The sequence below is a fragment of the Ahaetulla prasina genome, chromosome 2 (genome assembly GCF_028640845.1).
Source record: "Ahaetulla prasina isolate Xishuangbanna chromosome 2, ASM2864084v1, whole genome shotgun sequence".
Lineage (NCBI taxonomy): Eukaryota > Metazoa > Chordata > Lepidosauria > Squamata > Colubridae > Ahaetulla > Ahaetulla prasina.
The window spans coordinates 129,281,884-129,297,562 of NC_080540.1; the positions used below are offsets into that span (position 1 = coordinate 129,281,884).

General features: G+C 39.8%; 2 protein-coding genes across 6 annotated transcripts in view; one reads left to right on the forward strand and one right to left on the reverse strand.

The window, feature by feature from the left end:
- Positions 1 to 4,051, forward strand: part of EVPL (envoplakin) — a 54,176-nt gene extending 50,125 nt beyond the window's left edge. For all 3 annotated transcript variants that reach the window (XM_058165938.1, XM_058165939.1, XM_058165940.1), the window contains one exon: positions 256 to 4,051. In XM_058165938.1, the coding sequence (XP_058021921.1) occupies positions 256 to 3,681 (3,426 nt within the window). In that variant the 3' untranslated portion in view covers positions 3,682 to 4,051. The remainder of the gene's footprint in view (positions 1 to 255) is intronic.
- The window catches only part of CDK3 (cyclin dependent kinase 3), a 42,470-nt gene that overhangs the window by 22,163 nt on the left and 4,628 nt on the right, over positions 1 to 15,679 (reverse strand). The window contains exons 4-7 of one of the 3 annotated variants that reach the window (XM_058165953.1): positions 14,386 to 14,556; positions 10,896 to 10,997; positions 8,034 to 8,237; positions 5,926 to 7,716 (exon numbers count right to left, since the gene is read on the reverse strand). In XM_058165953.1, the coding sequence (XP_058021936.1) occupies positions 7,597 to 7,716; positions 8,034 to 8,237; positions 10,896 to 10,997; positions 14,386 to 14,556 (597 nt within the window). In that variant the 3' untranslated portion in view covers positions 5,926 to 7,596. Of the gene's footprint in view, positions 1 to 5,925; positions 7,717 to 8,033; positions 8,238 to 10,895; positions 10,998 to 14,385; positions 14,557 to 15,679 lie in introns of those variants that run through there. The other 2 variants (XM_058165951.1, XM_058165952.1) reach the window with 2 other exon arrangements.

The following is a 15,679-nucleotide window of genomic DNA, read 5'->3' on the forward strand; positions in this document are numbered from 1 at the left end:
CTAAAGGATTCCATGTAGTTTAAAAAAAAAATTCCTAGAAGGATTTAGTGAGTTTATAGCTCAGTTAAGACTTGATTCTTAATCCCAGTTTAATCTCACTTTTTGTGGGTTCACCAAACGTTGCCACATACTCCAAGGAGCCAGTCATATAGAAGTTGAGGCCTGGAAGTAAATTTCATAGTATTAAGAATCAATAATAATAATTGATAATAATTCTTTTTCTTTTCTTCCCACCCACCCCCCTCCTTTCTGCAGAAAGAAGTAAGTGATACGGTGCAGGTAATGCATGAACAAACCCAGCAGTCCAAAAACGTAGATGAATCTGAAGTCCTGAAGTCTCAGCTTAAAGAGGAGCAGAGCAGGAAAGCCAATGTACAGCAAGAACTGGACCAGCAGAGAACTAAACTTCTGACACTCAAAACCCAACGGCCCGCTGAAAGAATTGAGGAGAAAGAAGTGATTGATTATTATAGAGATCCAGTTCTGGAGCGTGATCTTGCTAAAATCTCTAATCAAATTGAGAATGAAAAGAAGAAAAGAGCCGATTTACAGGCAGATATTGAGAAAGTGAACAATCTATTCCTTGAAATGGAAAAAGATAGAAGGGTTGTGAAATGCCAGCTGCTTACAAAAGAAGTTACAAAAACAGAGAAAGATCCAAATCTAAATGCCCAAGCAGCAAGACTCCAAGAAGAAATCAGGTATCTACGTGAGCGTTCAACTTCTTCCTCTGAAATTGAACAGCTCAGGAAAGAGTTGCACCTCCTGGAGCAAAAGCAGTCAAACATCCGAGAAAAAATAGTAGTGAAAGAGGTGGTGAAGTTAGAGAAGGATCCAGAAATGCTAAAGGCGATCAGATCACTGCAAATGCAAATTGATGAAGATAGTTTCAAGAAGAAGTCTGCAATGGATACGATAGGGAAAATGAAAAGCAAAATTGAGGATCTTGAGAAGCTGATTGAAGCAACTGAACCCAAAGTTGTTGTGAGAGAAATAAAACAAGTGGAGCAAGATCCGGAGCTCCTAAAAGAGTCTTCCACTCTTCAAAAGCTTATTGATGAAGAGAGGAACAAGAACTTGTTATTGTCAAGTGAACTGACACAGCTGCAGAGCAAATACAGCACTATGGAGAAGTCAAAGCCTAGGGTGGAGATAAAAGAAAGAGTCAATGAGATTTTTCACCTAGACCCAGAAACAGAGGAAGAGATAGCACGTTTGAAGCGAGAACTCCAAGAAATTTCAAGGAAAAGAAAAAGAGTTGATCAGGAGGTAGAAACAGCCTTGACTGAACTGAAAGTTCTTAGGTCCCAAGCACCTTCCGTGGAGTTTAAAGAAGTCATCCAAGAGGTGGTGAAAACAGAAAAGAGCCCAGAGATATTGAGAGAAATAGACCGGTTGAAAGAGCAACTAAATGATCTTGTGAATGCAAATGGTCGATTCCAAGAACAGCTAATCAGGTTAGAAGGAGAAAGGGATGAGTGGAAAAGAGAAAGAGCCAAAGTTGAAACCAAGGTTGTTACTAAGGAGATTGTCCGATATGAGAATGACCCTCTCTTAGAAAAAGAGGCTGAATGTCTTCGCCAAGAAGTACGTAACATATTACAAAAGAGAAGAGCAACTGAAGAGGCCATTTATGACCTGAAGAATAAGTACATGCTTCTGGAGAGAAGGAAGCCTGAGGAGAAAGTGGTAGTGCAGGAGGTAGTTGTTACTCAGAAAGATGTGAAGCTTAGGGAGGAGCACAAGAGGTTGAGTAGGAGTTTAGATGAACAAACAAGCAATCGGCGAAGGATGGATCACGAGGTCCAATTGCTTCGGGCAACAGTGGAAGACAAAGAAAAACTGCTGAACTTCCAAGATGACAGAAACAAAAGGCTTGCTCTGGAAAAGGAAATGAGGCAGATCACCCTAAGGATAAAAGAAATTGAAGAAAGCCCAGTTCCAGTTCAAGAAAAAATAATCGTGGAGGAAGTAATCAAGGTAGAGAAAGATCCGGTTCTTGAGCAATCTAGTATCAATTTGCGAACTGAACTAGATAAGGAGAAAGTTCAAGTATTGAGCCTCCAGAGGGAATGCAAGAACCTTCAAGCCCAGATTGATGTTCTACAAAAGACAAAGTCCCAGGAAAAGACGATATATAAGGAAGTGATCAGAGTAGAAAAAGACAGAGTGCTTGAAAATGAGCGAACACGTCTTTGGGATCTGCTAAGCAAAGAGCGAACTGCTCGGCAAAATGCAGAAGAACACATCAGACATCTGAAAGAGAAGATTGAGAGAGCAGAAGGCATAAAATGCACCTGGACCAGAGAAGAAGCTGACCTCCAGAAAACTCGGAATGTGACAATGCAAGAAAAAGCCAGTCTTGAAGATGAATTAAGGGAACTGGAAAAAAAGAAGCAACAAAAAGCCCTTTTCCTTAGAGAACAGACCAAGCTCTTGAGCCAAAGGACTGAAAGTGACAGGCAAAAAAAGATCCAATTTAGCCAGGAGGTTTCTCGTCTGGAATCAGATATACTTATGGAGAAGGATAATATTTATGAAAAAGAGAGGACTATCCGGGAACTCCAATCCAGAATCAACAGAGAAGAACTGAACAATGAGACTCAGATGAGAGAGACAAATCTCTCTACCAAGATATCTATTCTGGATCCAGAGACTGGTAAAGATATGTCACCCTATGAGGCTTATAAGAGAGGCATGATAGATAGATGTCAGTATATCCATTTGCAAGAACTAGAATGTGATTGGGAAGAAATTACAACCCTGGGATCCAAAGGGGATGTTTCTGTTCTTCTTGACAAAAAGAGTGGAAAACAGTACTCCATTGATGATGCTCTGCGGTTCAAAAGGATTACAACAGAAGAATATCAACTTTACAAGGAAGGCAAAATCCCTATCTCTGAGTTTGCTCTACTTGTAGCCGGGGAAACTAAGCAGAATACATCCCTTTCTTTAGGTGCAATTATTTCCAAGTCTCCAATTTCATCTCCTGTTTTTCAACAAAAGCAAAGTTTCTTCTCTTCTGGTCCACCAATGGCTTTCTGTGATGATACTTTTCCTATTGCTGGAGTTTATGACACAACCTACGACAACAAGTACAACATTAAGTTGGCACTTAGCAAGAAATTGGTGGATCCAATGACAGCCCAAAAGCTTTTAGAGGCACAAGCTGCTACTGGAGGCATCGTTGATCTTATCTCAAGAGATCGCTACTCTGTCCACAAAGCCCTGGATAAAGGACTGATCGATAATACTTACACGCAGAGGTTGTTGAATGCTCAGAAGGCTTTCACGGGGATTGAAGATCCTGTCACCAAGAGAAGACTGGCTGTAGGAGAAGCAGTTCAGAAAGGATGGATAACTCAAGATAACGCCTTTCCTTATTTACAAGTCCAACACCTAACTGGAGGACTAATAGATCCTAAGAAAACAGGGCGCATCCCAATATCAGAAGCTATCCAGACAGGCCTGATTAGTAGTGACCTGGCCACATTACTACAAGATGAATCGAGTTATGAAAAAGAACTTGTTGATCCTATCACCAAAGAGAAGATCCATTATAAGGAGGCCATGGCTCGTTGCCAGAAAGATCCTTTAAGTGGGCTCCTCCTCCTCCCAGCTACCTCCGAAGGATATCAGTCCGCAATCCATTCAGCTGCTGTGTCCCGATTCAGGCACTAAGCAAGGCAGTATGATTTTAAATTTGTAAAAAGTCTGAAATGTTTTTCATCCACAAGAAAATTCACACCCTGTCATGTTCATATTAGCAAAGTGTCTGGCAATTATAGATAGCTGTGTATTATATTAGATAGCTGGACTTATTTCATTATACCAAGTTAGCAGCACTTCATAGAGAAGCATTTCCAAAAGTAGAAAGGATCTAATATGGGAATAAATACAGTATCTATTATAGGGAATAAAGGGTTTTTTGAAATAGAAAAAAAACTTCAAAATGCTTAGGAAATAGCTCCTTCCTGTAAAGTCTAAAGGGATGCATGTCACAATAGCTGGAGTTTAAAGATCATGCATGCAATAAAAGTTAAAATACTGACTGCTATCCTGTTATTTTTTTAAACCACTAACAATCCCTTTCCCTCTGATGTATATAATGCTTCACATGTTCCTGGGTCCCTAGTTTTTTTTTTGTTTTATTTACATTTATACCCCGCCCTTCTCCGAAGACTCAGGGCGGCTTACAGTGTATAAGGCAATAGTCTCATTCTATTTGTATATTTTTACAAAGTCAACTTATTGCCCCCCCAACAATCTGGGTCCTCATTTTACCTACCTTATAAAGGATGGAAGGCTGAGTCAACCTTGGGCCGGACTTGAACCTGCAGCAACTGCAGGCTCTGTGTTCTCAATAACAGGCTCTACCAGCCTGAGCTATTCCGGCCCTTAGTTGGGAACTAGAATTCAGCAACATCTGGAGAACCACAGATTTTCTATCCTGATGTAACCATAAAACTATAGAACTCAAAAAGTAACAGCGCCAAACATGGCATGGAAACACACACCGGGAGAATGCACTTTCTGAGTCTGATGTAAAACTGTTTGTAATAAAAAGCAAATCAAATTAATAGCAAATACAGTATGTCACTATAGAACACATACCAGACATTCTGTACATATTGTAAAAGATATATATATATATATATATATATATATATATATATATATATATATGTAGGTCTTTGGTTATTCAGGTTTTCTCCCGCGTAAAATTGGAAGTGTCTTGGCGACGTTTCGACGAAATCTCATTCGTCATCTTCAGGCTTCAGCTTCGTGCTTCTGGGAGCAATGTGTGATTGCAGCTGTTTCTTCCTTTTTAACTGCTAGTGGGGGTTTGAACTGATTGGGTGGGAGCTTGGCTGTGCTCTGATTGGATCCACCCAGAAAGCAGACCCAAACCCACACTGATCAGGAAGCACGACCAAGGACCAGAAGCCAGACCGCAGCTGCAACATTAGCCATTTCAAACCCCTCCAATCCATACATACAGCAGACAGACACCCACTATGAAGATGTAGCACGACCACAAACACGAAGCCAAACAACAGCAATGCAGCTCACCAGCTCAAATCCCCCTGCAGCTCAGACTAATCTGAGCACAACCAAGCCCCCACCCAAACAGGACACACCCCCAGCCAATCAGTGCACAAAAAAAACCCCATCCAATCAGAGCACAGCCAAGCTCCCACCCAATCAGTTCAAACCCCCACTAGCAGTTAAAAAGGAAGAAACAGCTGCAATCACACATTGCTCCCAGAAGCACGAAGCTGAAGCCTGAAGATGACGAATGAGATTTCGTCGAAACGTCGCCAAGACACTTCCAATTTTACGCGGGAGAAAACCCGAATAACCAAAGACCTACATACAAACACCCGCGAAAACCTCAGAAAACAAATATATATATATATATATATATGTGTGTGTGTGTGTGTGTGTGTATATGTATGTATGTATGTATGTATGTATTTGTTTTCTGAGGTTTTCGCGGGTGTTTGTATGTAGGTCTTTGGTTATTCGGGTTTTCTCCCGCGTAAAATTGGAAGTGTCTTGGCGATGTTTCGACGAAATCTCATTCGTCATCTTCAGGCTTCAGCTTCGTACTTCTGGCTTTTGCTCCCAGAAGCACGAAGCTAAAGCCTGAAGGTGACGAATGAGACTTTGTCAAAACTTCGCCAAGACACTTCCAATTTTACGGGAGAAAACCCGAATAACCAAAGACCTATATATATATATATATATATATATATATATATATATATATATATATATATATATATATATATATATATATATATATATATATATATATATATAATTATATATTAAATTATATATATAATTTAATTATATATAAATATATATAATTATATATATATAATTACAATTTTCTTTCCATATTGTACTTAACTCCTATACGTGTATATATTTTTCTTGGCAACAAAGTGCTTTGCCATATTCTTCTTTTAAGACTTTTTTTTCTTTGCAGTCTCTAGTCTATAGGTCAGTATATCATAGTGGTTTCCCTTCTTAAGTGCTAACTAGTTCTGACCTTACTTATCCCTTTGAGCAGCAGTGGGATTCAAATAATTTAACAACCGGTTCTCTGCCCTAATGATTTATTCCAACAACCAGTTCACCAAACTGCTCAGCAAGTTAACAACTGGTTCTCCCAAAGTGGTGCGAACTGGCTGAATCCCACCACTGCCTTTGAGATTAGTTATACATGGCTAGATACTGCCATTTACCTGGGCAACAGGGCTAGAACCTAGTTTTAAAATGATAACTAGATACCTTGCTGTGAAGTTTCCACTGCTTTGTTATGGTATATAATAGTACATTCAAAATAGGGATATTGATTATAATTGTCTTCAAATTCTATTTTTGACAGTTTTACAACCCTCAAAACTCCTTAATGCGAAAGTTACTGATGCATGTTTTTATTTATGCAAACAGGAATATTAACATCAACATCAACAATTAATGATCAAATTCCTTAAGTATTAACAGCCATTTTAAAAATAAATCCATCAAAAAGAACTACTATTGGATGCTAGGTTGCCTTTCTACAAATGCAAAAAAATAATAATAATACAATATTTGCATAATGGAACAAGGACTTCTCACTGACTTCTTCCAGATTTTCTTTGTATACTGTAATTTCCTACACTGCTCTTTAGAGTACATTTTCAGTGGGCACATGGGACCACAAAAAGAAACCTGAATCAGTGTAAAGTTTCCCTCTTTCCATCTGTGCACTGTCAAGTTTCCATCAGAATCCAGAGATTTCAAGGTCTCCACCTTCAACCAGTATATTTGGCTAAGATCAACAAATAGAATTTTCCAAGTATTTATTTATTCATTTATTTTATGTCCCACACTATCTAATTCAGGTCTTGGTTGATATTGATTATCAGATTTTGATATTTTTATTGAATTAGAAACTATAATATTTCTGAAAACCCAAACTGCAGCTAAAGAAGCCTCTTAATTATTTAATAGTCTAGAAATTTCTTGTTTTTTATGATGGATACATATAGAAGGAAACTCAAGAATATTTCTGTGTGTCTCTGTAATATCTAGTTCCTCCACACACACACACACACACAAACACACACTTTTTTTTGGCATGGTTAGTTTTCAATAGTGTTGTGAAATACAGCATGAATTCATATTAAAAAAAAGAAAAAACAACATCAGTGCCTAGGCTACTGTAGGATGTGCTAGCCTAATCTAAATAATAATAACAATATCTTGTAATGAACTGCAGCAAAGAGTGAATAAGATATTACAGAAACTGGATTTAGTTAAACTTTTTTCTCTTTCCACTTCTCTGATAGCATGTTGTATTATTCCTTTTCATATACTAAAAGTATCAAGCTTTTTCACCTCTGTTAAAGAAGAACTATCAGTCCTTACAAGGATCTGTACCATTTACAATTGTCAAAATGTTTGCATGAATATTAAACTGGGCAAAAGGCCAAGAACATTTTTAATGGCGGTTACAGCTGCTCCTTTGCTATGTTGTTTAGAATGAGATGATCCAGTAGCTATTTCCAGCAAAGCATTAACCAGAACTTCTTAATCTCATGGCCCATACTGTTCTACCACACACTGTTTAGCATCCCGTGGAGCTTGCCAGAAATACTGGTGGTTCAAAGCAGCTTTGGCTGAGATTCGCTTGTTGGGATCATACATTAGTAGTTGCTGTAATTTAGAAAGAGAGAAATATGAGCGTGCCTCAGTCTTTAAATCCTGCCCATTTACAGCAAACCCTTCAGTGTTAATTCAAGTAACCCTGAAAGTCCTCATTTTTTCCAAAAAGAACGAAGAGGTTTAAGCTAGTCTACTTCTGCCCTGCTAATGAATGCTTGGCTAAATGAGCCTTTGGCTTGACTTAGCAAGCTGCCTTGTACAAATGTGGGATGTGTTGGGCACAGTCCAATTTTTGTAGTGGACACTTTCCAATTCTTGTCATAAGTATTAAAAAAACAACTCAACCCCTTTACAAGTCTTCTACTCACCAGCAGTAAGTCTCGTCCATCTTGATCCAAGTTTGGAATTATCACCTTCATATCTTTCCTTGGCCATTTGGGGAAATTTCCTTTATAGTCAGGAAGATTTGTGACTCCTGGCCACAGTGGTTCAGTAGGAGTACCAAGTGTGCGGAAAATCCGGAATAATTGGTCAATTTCAGAGTCTCCAGGAAACAAGGCTTTTCTAGTCACCTGGACCAAGAAGAAGAAGGTTCGTTCACCTGGATTATTATACATATGGTCTTCATTCTGGGTAACATTACTCTCTCCAAATAAAATGTTTCCATTATAAAAAGCCTGGTATATCAGAATAAACCTATCCAGTAGCCTCCCAAGTATCAATGGGAAAAGAACAACAGACCTCGACAACTCTTCCAGTACATGGTTTACAAAATATTCATAAAATTCTTAATTATCAAGTTGCTATTCTCTTTCTCTCTTCTGCTCCCTCCACCATCAAAAATTATGTTCCGTCATATTGAGATCAATTTTCTGACACCACAGACAAATTTTCTCTAGAAAGACCAAAAGAATTACAGATGATAAAATACTGAAAATACTTTAGGATTCTACGTTTTAAGAAGAAGAGGAATATATTAACCCAATATATTAACCCAACACATATCCTATTCATTGGGACAAGTATTACCATATGAAATTGAATTATATTGAGATTTTGTAAGCTTTTAGACCTCAGTATTTTGCATCACTTTGACATCAGCTCCCAATGCTTTTTCAGTGTCTGTTTTTGGGGAAGTCAGCCTATCAGTTTCTGAAGCAGTTTCTAATTTATTACAAACCAGAGCAAAGTTAATCCACAAAGAAGAGGGAGTGAAGCTGTTTTCCAAAGCACCTGAGGGTAGAACAAGAAGCAATGGGTGGAAACTAATCAAGGAGAGAAGCAACCTAGAACTAAGGAGAAATTTCCTGACAGTTAGAACAATCAATAAGTGGAACAACTTGCCTCCAGAAGTTGTGAATGCTCCAACACTGGAAATTTTTAAGAAGATGTTGGATAACCATTTGTCTGGTTATCCAGACAAATGGTTGGATAACCAAGTGGTATAGGGTTTCCTGCCTGGGCAGGGGGTTGGACCAGAAGACCTCCAAGGTCCCTTCCAACTCTGCTATTATTATTATTATTAATCCTTCCTCTGAACTGAAGTGGTTTTGTAGACTTTAAGAGCAGCCTCCTTGTGAGGTCTTTTGCCTCACATGCCCTGGACTCAGGTTAGGCATTATTCTTTCAATGCCTGCCTAGAGTTTACTCTTTGGACCAATCTATCTAATCCTGCTTCCACTTAGAATTAATTTTCCCCTCCAAAATCCATCCACCATGGCAACACACAGCTACTGTTAGAGCTATTGGGAAAAGGACCCACGTGATATAATTGCACTTTCGCAATTCATATCAATTTATAAATGCAAGGGAGGAACAGTGGCAAAAGGATCAGAAAACCTTTTGGAGAATTTCAGTGGGTTTGTTTAGACTTCTTAAAACTGTCCGTTAGTTACAAAGCTCCTCTCAGATATTTTTGCAAACTGCCAAATGTAACAAACACATGTACTGGGGGGAAAAACCGGAGGGATTTTCTAAATTTCAGTAGCTCAGTTTGGGGGAGTGAAATTCAGACAATCTGCTGGGCAAAAATTATGCAATTTGCCATTGATCTTTAGCAACAGAGGAGCCATTCTAATAATTACTTCTACTCCTGGTTCGCCTTCTGCCATTTTTCTGGTTCTACCTACCTGGAAAAAAGCAGCCCTCTTCTGGCTAGAGATCGAACTGATCTCTTGTAGAGAGAACTTTAGAAATTAGATTTTCGTCTTTCAAAACTAGCTTTTAAGCATAGACAACATTTATGACTCTTGCCGTTTCAAAATTCAGTATTGCAAAAGATACCTGGAGGAGGACTTTATACACATTTAATTCAGTATTGTAAAATTATGCTTATTCTCTTAGACACTAGCAACCTCTAGTGGTTGCTTTTATAATGTACTCCAATCTTATAAATCAATGAATGGTATAAGTAGGCAAAAGGCAAAGGGAAGCAATGTTTATGAAGCTTAAGGGAATTTAGTTAGATGCTGAGACTTAAGACTAATGAAGTAAACTTAAGTGTAAGCTTTTAATGGCATTTTGGCAAATAATATTGAAACATAAGGAGTTATGGTGCTGCAGTGGTTAGAATGCAGTATTGCAGGCAAACTCTGCCCACAGCCAGAAGTTTGTGCCTGACTGGGATCAAGGTTGACTCAGCCTTCCATCTTTCCCAGGTCGGTAAAATGAGAACCCAGATTGTTGGGGGCAATATGCCGACATTGTAAACTCTCAGAGAGTGTTGTGAAGCACTATGGAGCAGTATATAAGTCTAAGTGCTATTGTTATTGCTGAATTTCCTCACACTTCCTTTTGTAGTTACAGCTGCTAAAACTAATCATCTGTCTAAGATAGACAAAAGCAACCCACAGGCTACTTGCAGTCTCATTATCATCCTGAGGCCATCCTTGTATTGTTCTGCGAGGCTTAGTGCATATTGTTTGCTTTTTTAACTCCTCCAACTAAAAAAAAAGAAATTCTTCAGTAATACCATGACATCACCAAACATGGCCACTGCAACTGCCAGAAGAAAACTGTCCAACTTCAAATTAGGGTTCTAACAATTAGAAATGATAGGAAGAGAAAGCAAGATAGATTTCATGATATCTTTTAGAATGTGAAGTGATGAAGAAAAGGGAATTTTAAAAAATACATGGGCACTCACAAAGCCCTTTTTTGCATGTGCATTTTTATCATTTATATTGTGATTATAATGTCTCTCTGAAACAGAAAAAGATGAAGAATGTTACCATTTCTGCAAAGATACAGCCAATGCTCCATATATCCACAGCTGTCGAGTAATATTTACAACCCAGTAAAATTTCAGGAGCCCGATACCATAAGGTTACCACCTAAAAGGAATCAAATTTAATGGTTGTTTGATATATAAGGCCTTCTCAGGTTTAATTAGAAACATTCATTATTGAACCATAAATCCAAAGGACACTGAACATTTTTCAAGATATTTACTAGCAATTCCAAGTCATTTACTACAAGTCACATCAATACAACCTGCTGGAATTCAATGTCCTCTATTACGTTACGTCAAACAAGTTTCATATCCCTTGATATACTCTCTCTTCTAGTTTCCCCCTTTACTGGAAAGCACTGGTCCTCACAGCTGGACAAAAAGCAATATCATGTGGGAGATGGACAAAAATATAGGCCAACGTTCTGGTGGAGGAATAGTCTCAAAGGCAAAAAAAGAAAAAAAAATCTAAGTCCGGAATCAACCATGTTAGGTGGCTTCAACAGAGATTTCTATGAAATCAATAGATATATTGGGATATGCCCTTTTTTGGAAACAAAAATCCAGGGAAGTTCACATCCCTGTTCATATGAAAGTGTTGGAGGCTACATAGAGAATTTAAAAGGACCCAAACCCTTTCTCTAATTTAATACCTTCCAATTCTAGACTGGCAGTGATTGGCTGTTTTACAAAATTTACCTTTACCCTCCTCCATTTGCAAAATAAGCTTGTCTGTTCTACTGAACCCTGAAAGGACCCTCGCCTCTTTATGTCAAGATAACATAATGCAACTGATTGAGAATATCGGCCATAATGATCCAAAAGGAATCACTTTTTATTCTTTCCAACCCAATTGAATGTTCGGAAAATATTCCACAAAACGGCTCAAGATCCATCTTCAGGATAATAAAATAGAATGGGTCCATATTTAACGCAAGGGAAGCCCCCAAACCGAAAAATCAGTAGAATCTGCCTGGAAGCTGCATTTAAAAAGATCCAGTCCTTCAATGCTGCCAACTGCTCCATTTAACACACACACACACACACACACACACACACACACACACACACACAGAGAGACTCTTTCTCCCAAGTCGTGAGATCCAGAGTAATAATAATAATAATAATAATAATAATAATAATAATAATAATAATAATAATAATAATAATAATAATAATAATAATTTAATTTTTATACTGCCCTTCTCCCGAAGGACTCAGGGAGCCAGATAAAATCAACAATCCATGGATACAGTACAAATAAAAACAATGCTAAAAAACTTATTAAATTTGGCCCCTAAATTAAAATACATAAACCATAAAACCCCATTTAAAATTACAAATACAAATACTAATTCTATGCCAGTCCTGCGCGGAAGAATAAATACGTCTTCAGCTCGCGGCGAAAGGTCCGGAGATCAGGAAGTTGACGAAGTCCTGGGGGAAGCTCGTTCCAGAGGGTAGGGGCCCCCACAGAGAAGGCCCTCCCCCTGGGGGTCGCCAGCCGACATTGTCTGGCTGACGGCACCCTGAGGAGGCCCTCCCTATGGGAGCGCACGGGTCGGTGGGAGGCAAACAGTGGCAGAAGGCGATCCCGTAGATAACCCGGTCCTAAGCCATGAAGCGCTTTAAAGGTGGTAACCAGCACCTTGAAGTGCACCCGGAAGACCACAGGCAGCCAGTGCAGCTTGCGCAGGATAGGTGTTATATGGGAGCCACGAGTGGCTCCCTCAATCACCCGTGCAGCCGCATTTTGGACCAACTGAAGCCTCCGGGTGCCCTTCAAGGGGAGCCCCATGTAGAGAACATTGCAGTAGTCCAGGCGAGAAGTGACAAGAGCATGAGTGACTGTGCATAGGGAATCCCGGTCTAAAAAGGGGCGCAACTGGCGAATCAGGCGTACCTGATGAAAAGCTCTCCTGGAGATGGTCGTCAGATGTTCTTCAAAGGAGAACCGCCCATCCAGGAGAACGCCCAAGTTGCGCACCCTCTCCATCGGGGCCAATGATTCGCCCCCGACAGTCAGCCGCGGCTGCAGCTGGCTGTACCGGGATGCCGGCATCCACAGCCACTCCGTCTTGGAGGGGTTGAGCTTGAGCCTGTTTCTCCCCATCCAGACCTGCATGGCCTCCAAACACCGGGACAGCACTTCGACAGCTTTGTTGGGTGGCCTGGGGTGGAAATGTACAGCTGAGTGTCATCAGCGTACAATTGGTAACTCACCCCAAAACCACTGATGATCTCACCCAGCGGCTTCATATAGATGTTGAACAGGAGGGGTAAGAGAACCGACCCCTGCGGCACGCCACACGTGAGGCGCCTCGCGGTCGATCTCTGCCCCCCTGCCAACACCGTTTGCGACCGGTCGGAGAGATAGGAGGAGAACCACCGAAAAACGGTGCCTCCCACTCCCCAACTCCCCAACTGGCGCAGCAGGATACCATGGTCGATGGTATCAAAAGCCGCTGAGAGATCTAATAGGACAAGGGCAGAGGAATAACCTCTGTCCCGAGCCCTCCAGAGATCGTCAACCAACGCGACCAAAGCCGTCTCTGTGCTGTACCCAGGTCGAAAGCCGGACTGGAACGGGTCCAGATAGACCATTTCATCCAGGTACTGGGGTAACTGACGTGCCACCACACTCTCAACAACCTTCGCCACAAAGCGAAGGTTGGAGACGGGACGGTAATTTCTTAAAACAGCTGGGTCCAGGGAAGACTTCTTGAGGAGGGGCCTCACCACCGCCTCGTTCAAGGCGGTAGGAACAACACCCTACCGTGATAAGGGATAGAAAACATTCCAGAAGTATTCCAAGGGTAGAGCCATGAAATATTCCAGGGGTAGAGCCGTGATAAGGGATTAGAAAACATTCCAGAAGCTATGTTCTGTATGCTTTCCCTATCTTGTTTATATGAACCTTGAACTAAAATCTCAACTAGTTTGACACATCACAGTAGTTTCTTTTCATGTAACTTAACAGTTTAAAATCCTCTTAGGTTTTCTAGTGTTTTTCTCTATTAGCAGGCAACAGTTTTACTCTGGGTGGACTTTTAACATACTGCAACAACCATTCTATCTCCTGCAGTCAAGTGATCTATATGAGATGATATTATTGTCTTTTCTATAATGACAGAGGGCCACCCTTTCTTTTATGGCCCCTATATACATCTTCTATCACCAGTCTGCTTTGGGCAGCAGAAGAGCCTAACTCTTTTAAACAGATCTCTCCCCACGTCTGTATTTCCCACGTCTCTGAAACTGTCACAACCTTAAATGATTTTTTTCTTGTGTGTTTAACAAATTCTCCTTTTATCATACCAAAAATGAAAATTTAATGGTAAATTTCAAGAGGTTCTTAGGGCTACACTTAAGATTTTTTTTTGAAGGGTCTACAAACATAGCTCCCTCTTTCTCCCAGGCACACTCATCTCTGTGTGATTTCTTTTCAGGGGCTGACCCAGCAACCTATATAACTGAGAGACAGACATTACCTCATGTGTGTAAGTACGTAGGGGAACGCCAAAAGCTCTAGCTAGGCCAAAATCGGCTAGTTTGATAGCTCCCATTTCATTTATGAGCAAATTCTGTGGCTTCAGGTCTCTGTGGATAACTCTGTGAGAATGACAGAAGCTTACACCTTGTAACAATTGGTAAAGATAGCTCTAAAAGAAAAAGTTCAGAGAGCACATATGAAGAAACTGTAAGGTTGACACATTATTTCCTAAGCAAAATAGCAATAGCACTTAGACATATACAACTTCACAGTGCTTTATAACCCTCTCTAAGTGGTTTACAGAGTGAACATATTGCTTTCAACAATCTGGGTCCTCACTTTGACAACCTTGGGAGGATGAAAGGCTGAATCAACCTGGAGCCAGTGAGGATCGAACTGCTGGCAGTCGAACTGCTGGCAGAATTAGCATGCAATACTGCATTCTAACCACTGTGCCATCACGGCTCCTATGCTGCATCTCAAAATTCTGCTACCATATATGGGCTTCCAAAATAGTGACAGCTTCTAAGTGATAGCAAAGGGTTAGAATAGAATTTATATCTTAGCTGCCACATGTTGATTGTCTACATTTTTTGCTAACTAGGTGACTTCATCTTAATTAGCAAACAAAATAAACAGATTCCAGGTTACTATCTTTTTTAGCCCTGGAGAATGACACTATTCCCCTTCAAAAAAAAATGTGGGTGGTCTGGAGAAGCATGATGGGCAATGTAATTCTGGGAGAAGGGACTGGAATAAAGCTTTTCCTCACTCTGTGATGGCCCAAGATCATGAATCTGACTTTAGGCAGGACTAGAACTCACCATAACCTGATTTTTAACCAAGTGCTTTTACACCCAGAAACAGCATTTACTTAACTCTGGTTTCAGATATATTATTCCACACTGAGAATTACATATAATTTGAATGAAGACAATGTTACAGGCTTTTCAAATATTATACACATATCAACATTCTGCAGCCCTTTCCCCATAAATAACAGCTTCAGGACAACATTTTGTATTAAAAAAACAGTATGAGGTAAAGCTGTTTAATACTTTTGCACAGCTGCTACTTTTGCAATGCCATATCATTTCCTGAAATATTATTTCCTTCACAGTTAAAAATGAATTTCTAAACATGGGTTGGGAAATCCATGTAGATTTGAAAGGAGATGCAATTGGAAGCGCAATCTCAGCAGGAAGAATAAAGATTAAGTATTTAATTCTTCCCATAACAACTTCATAACTGCTGTCAAAGCTAGGTTTTCTATCATGAGCCAGAGGAAAAAA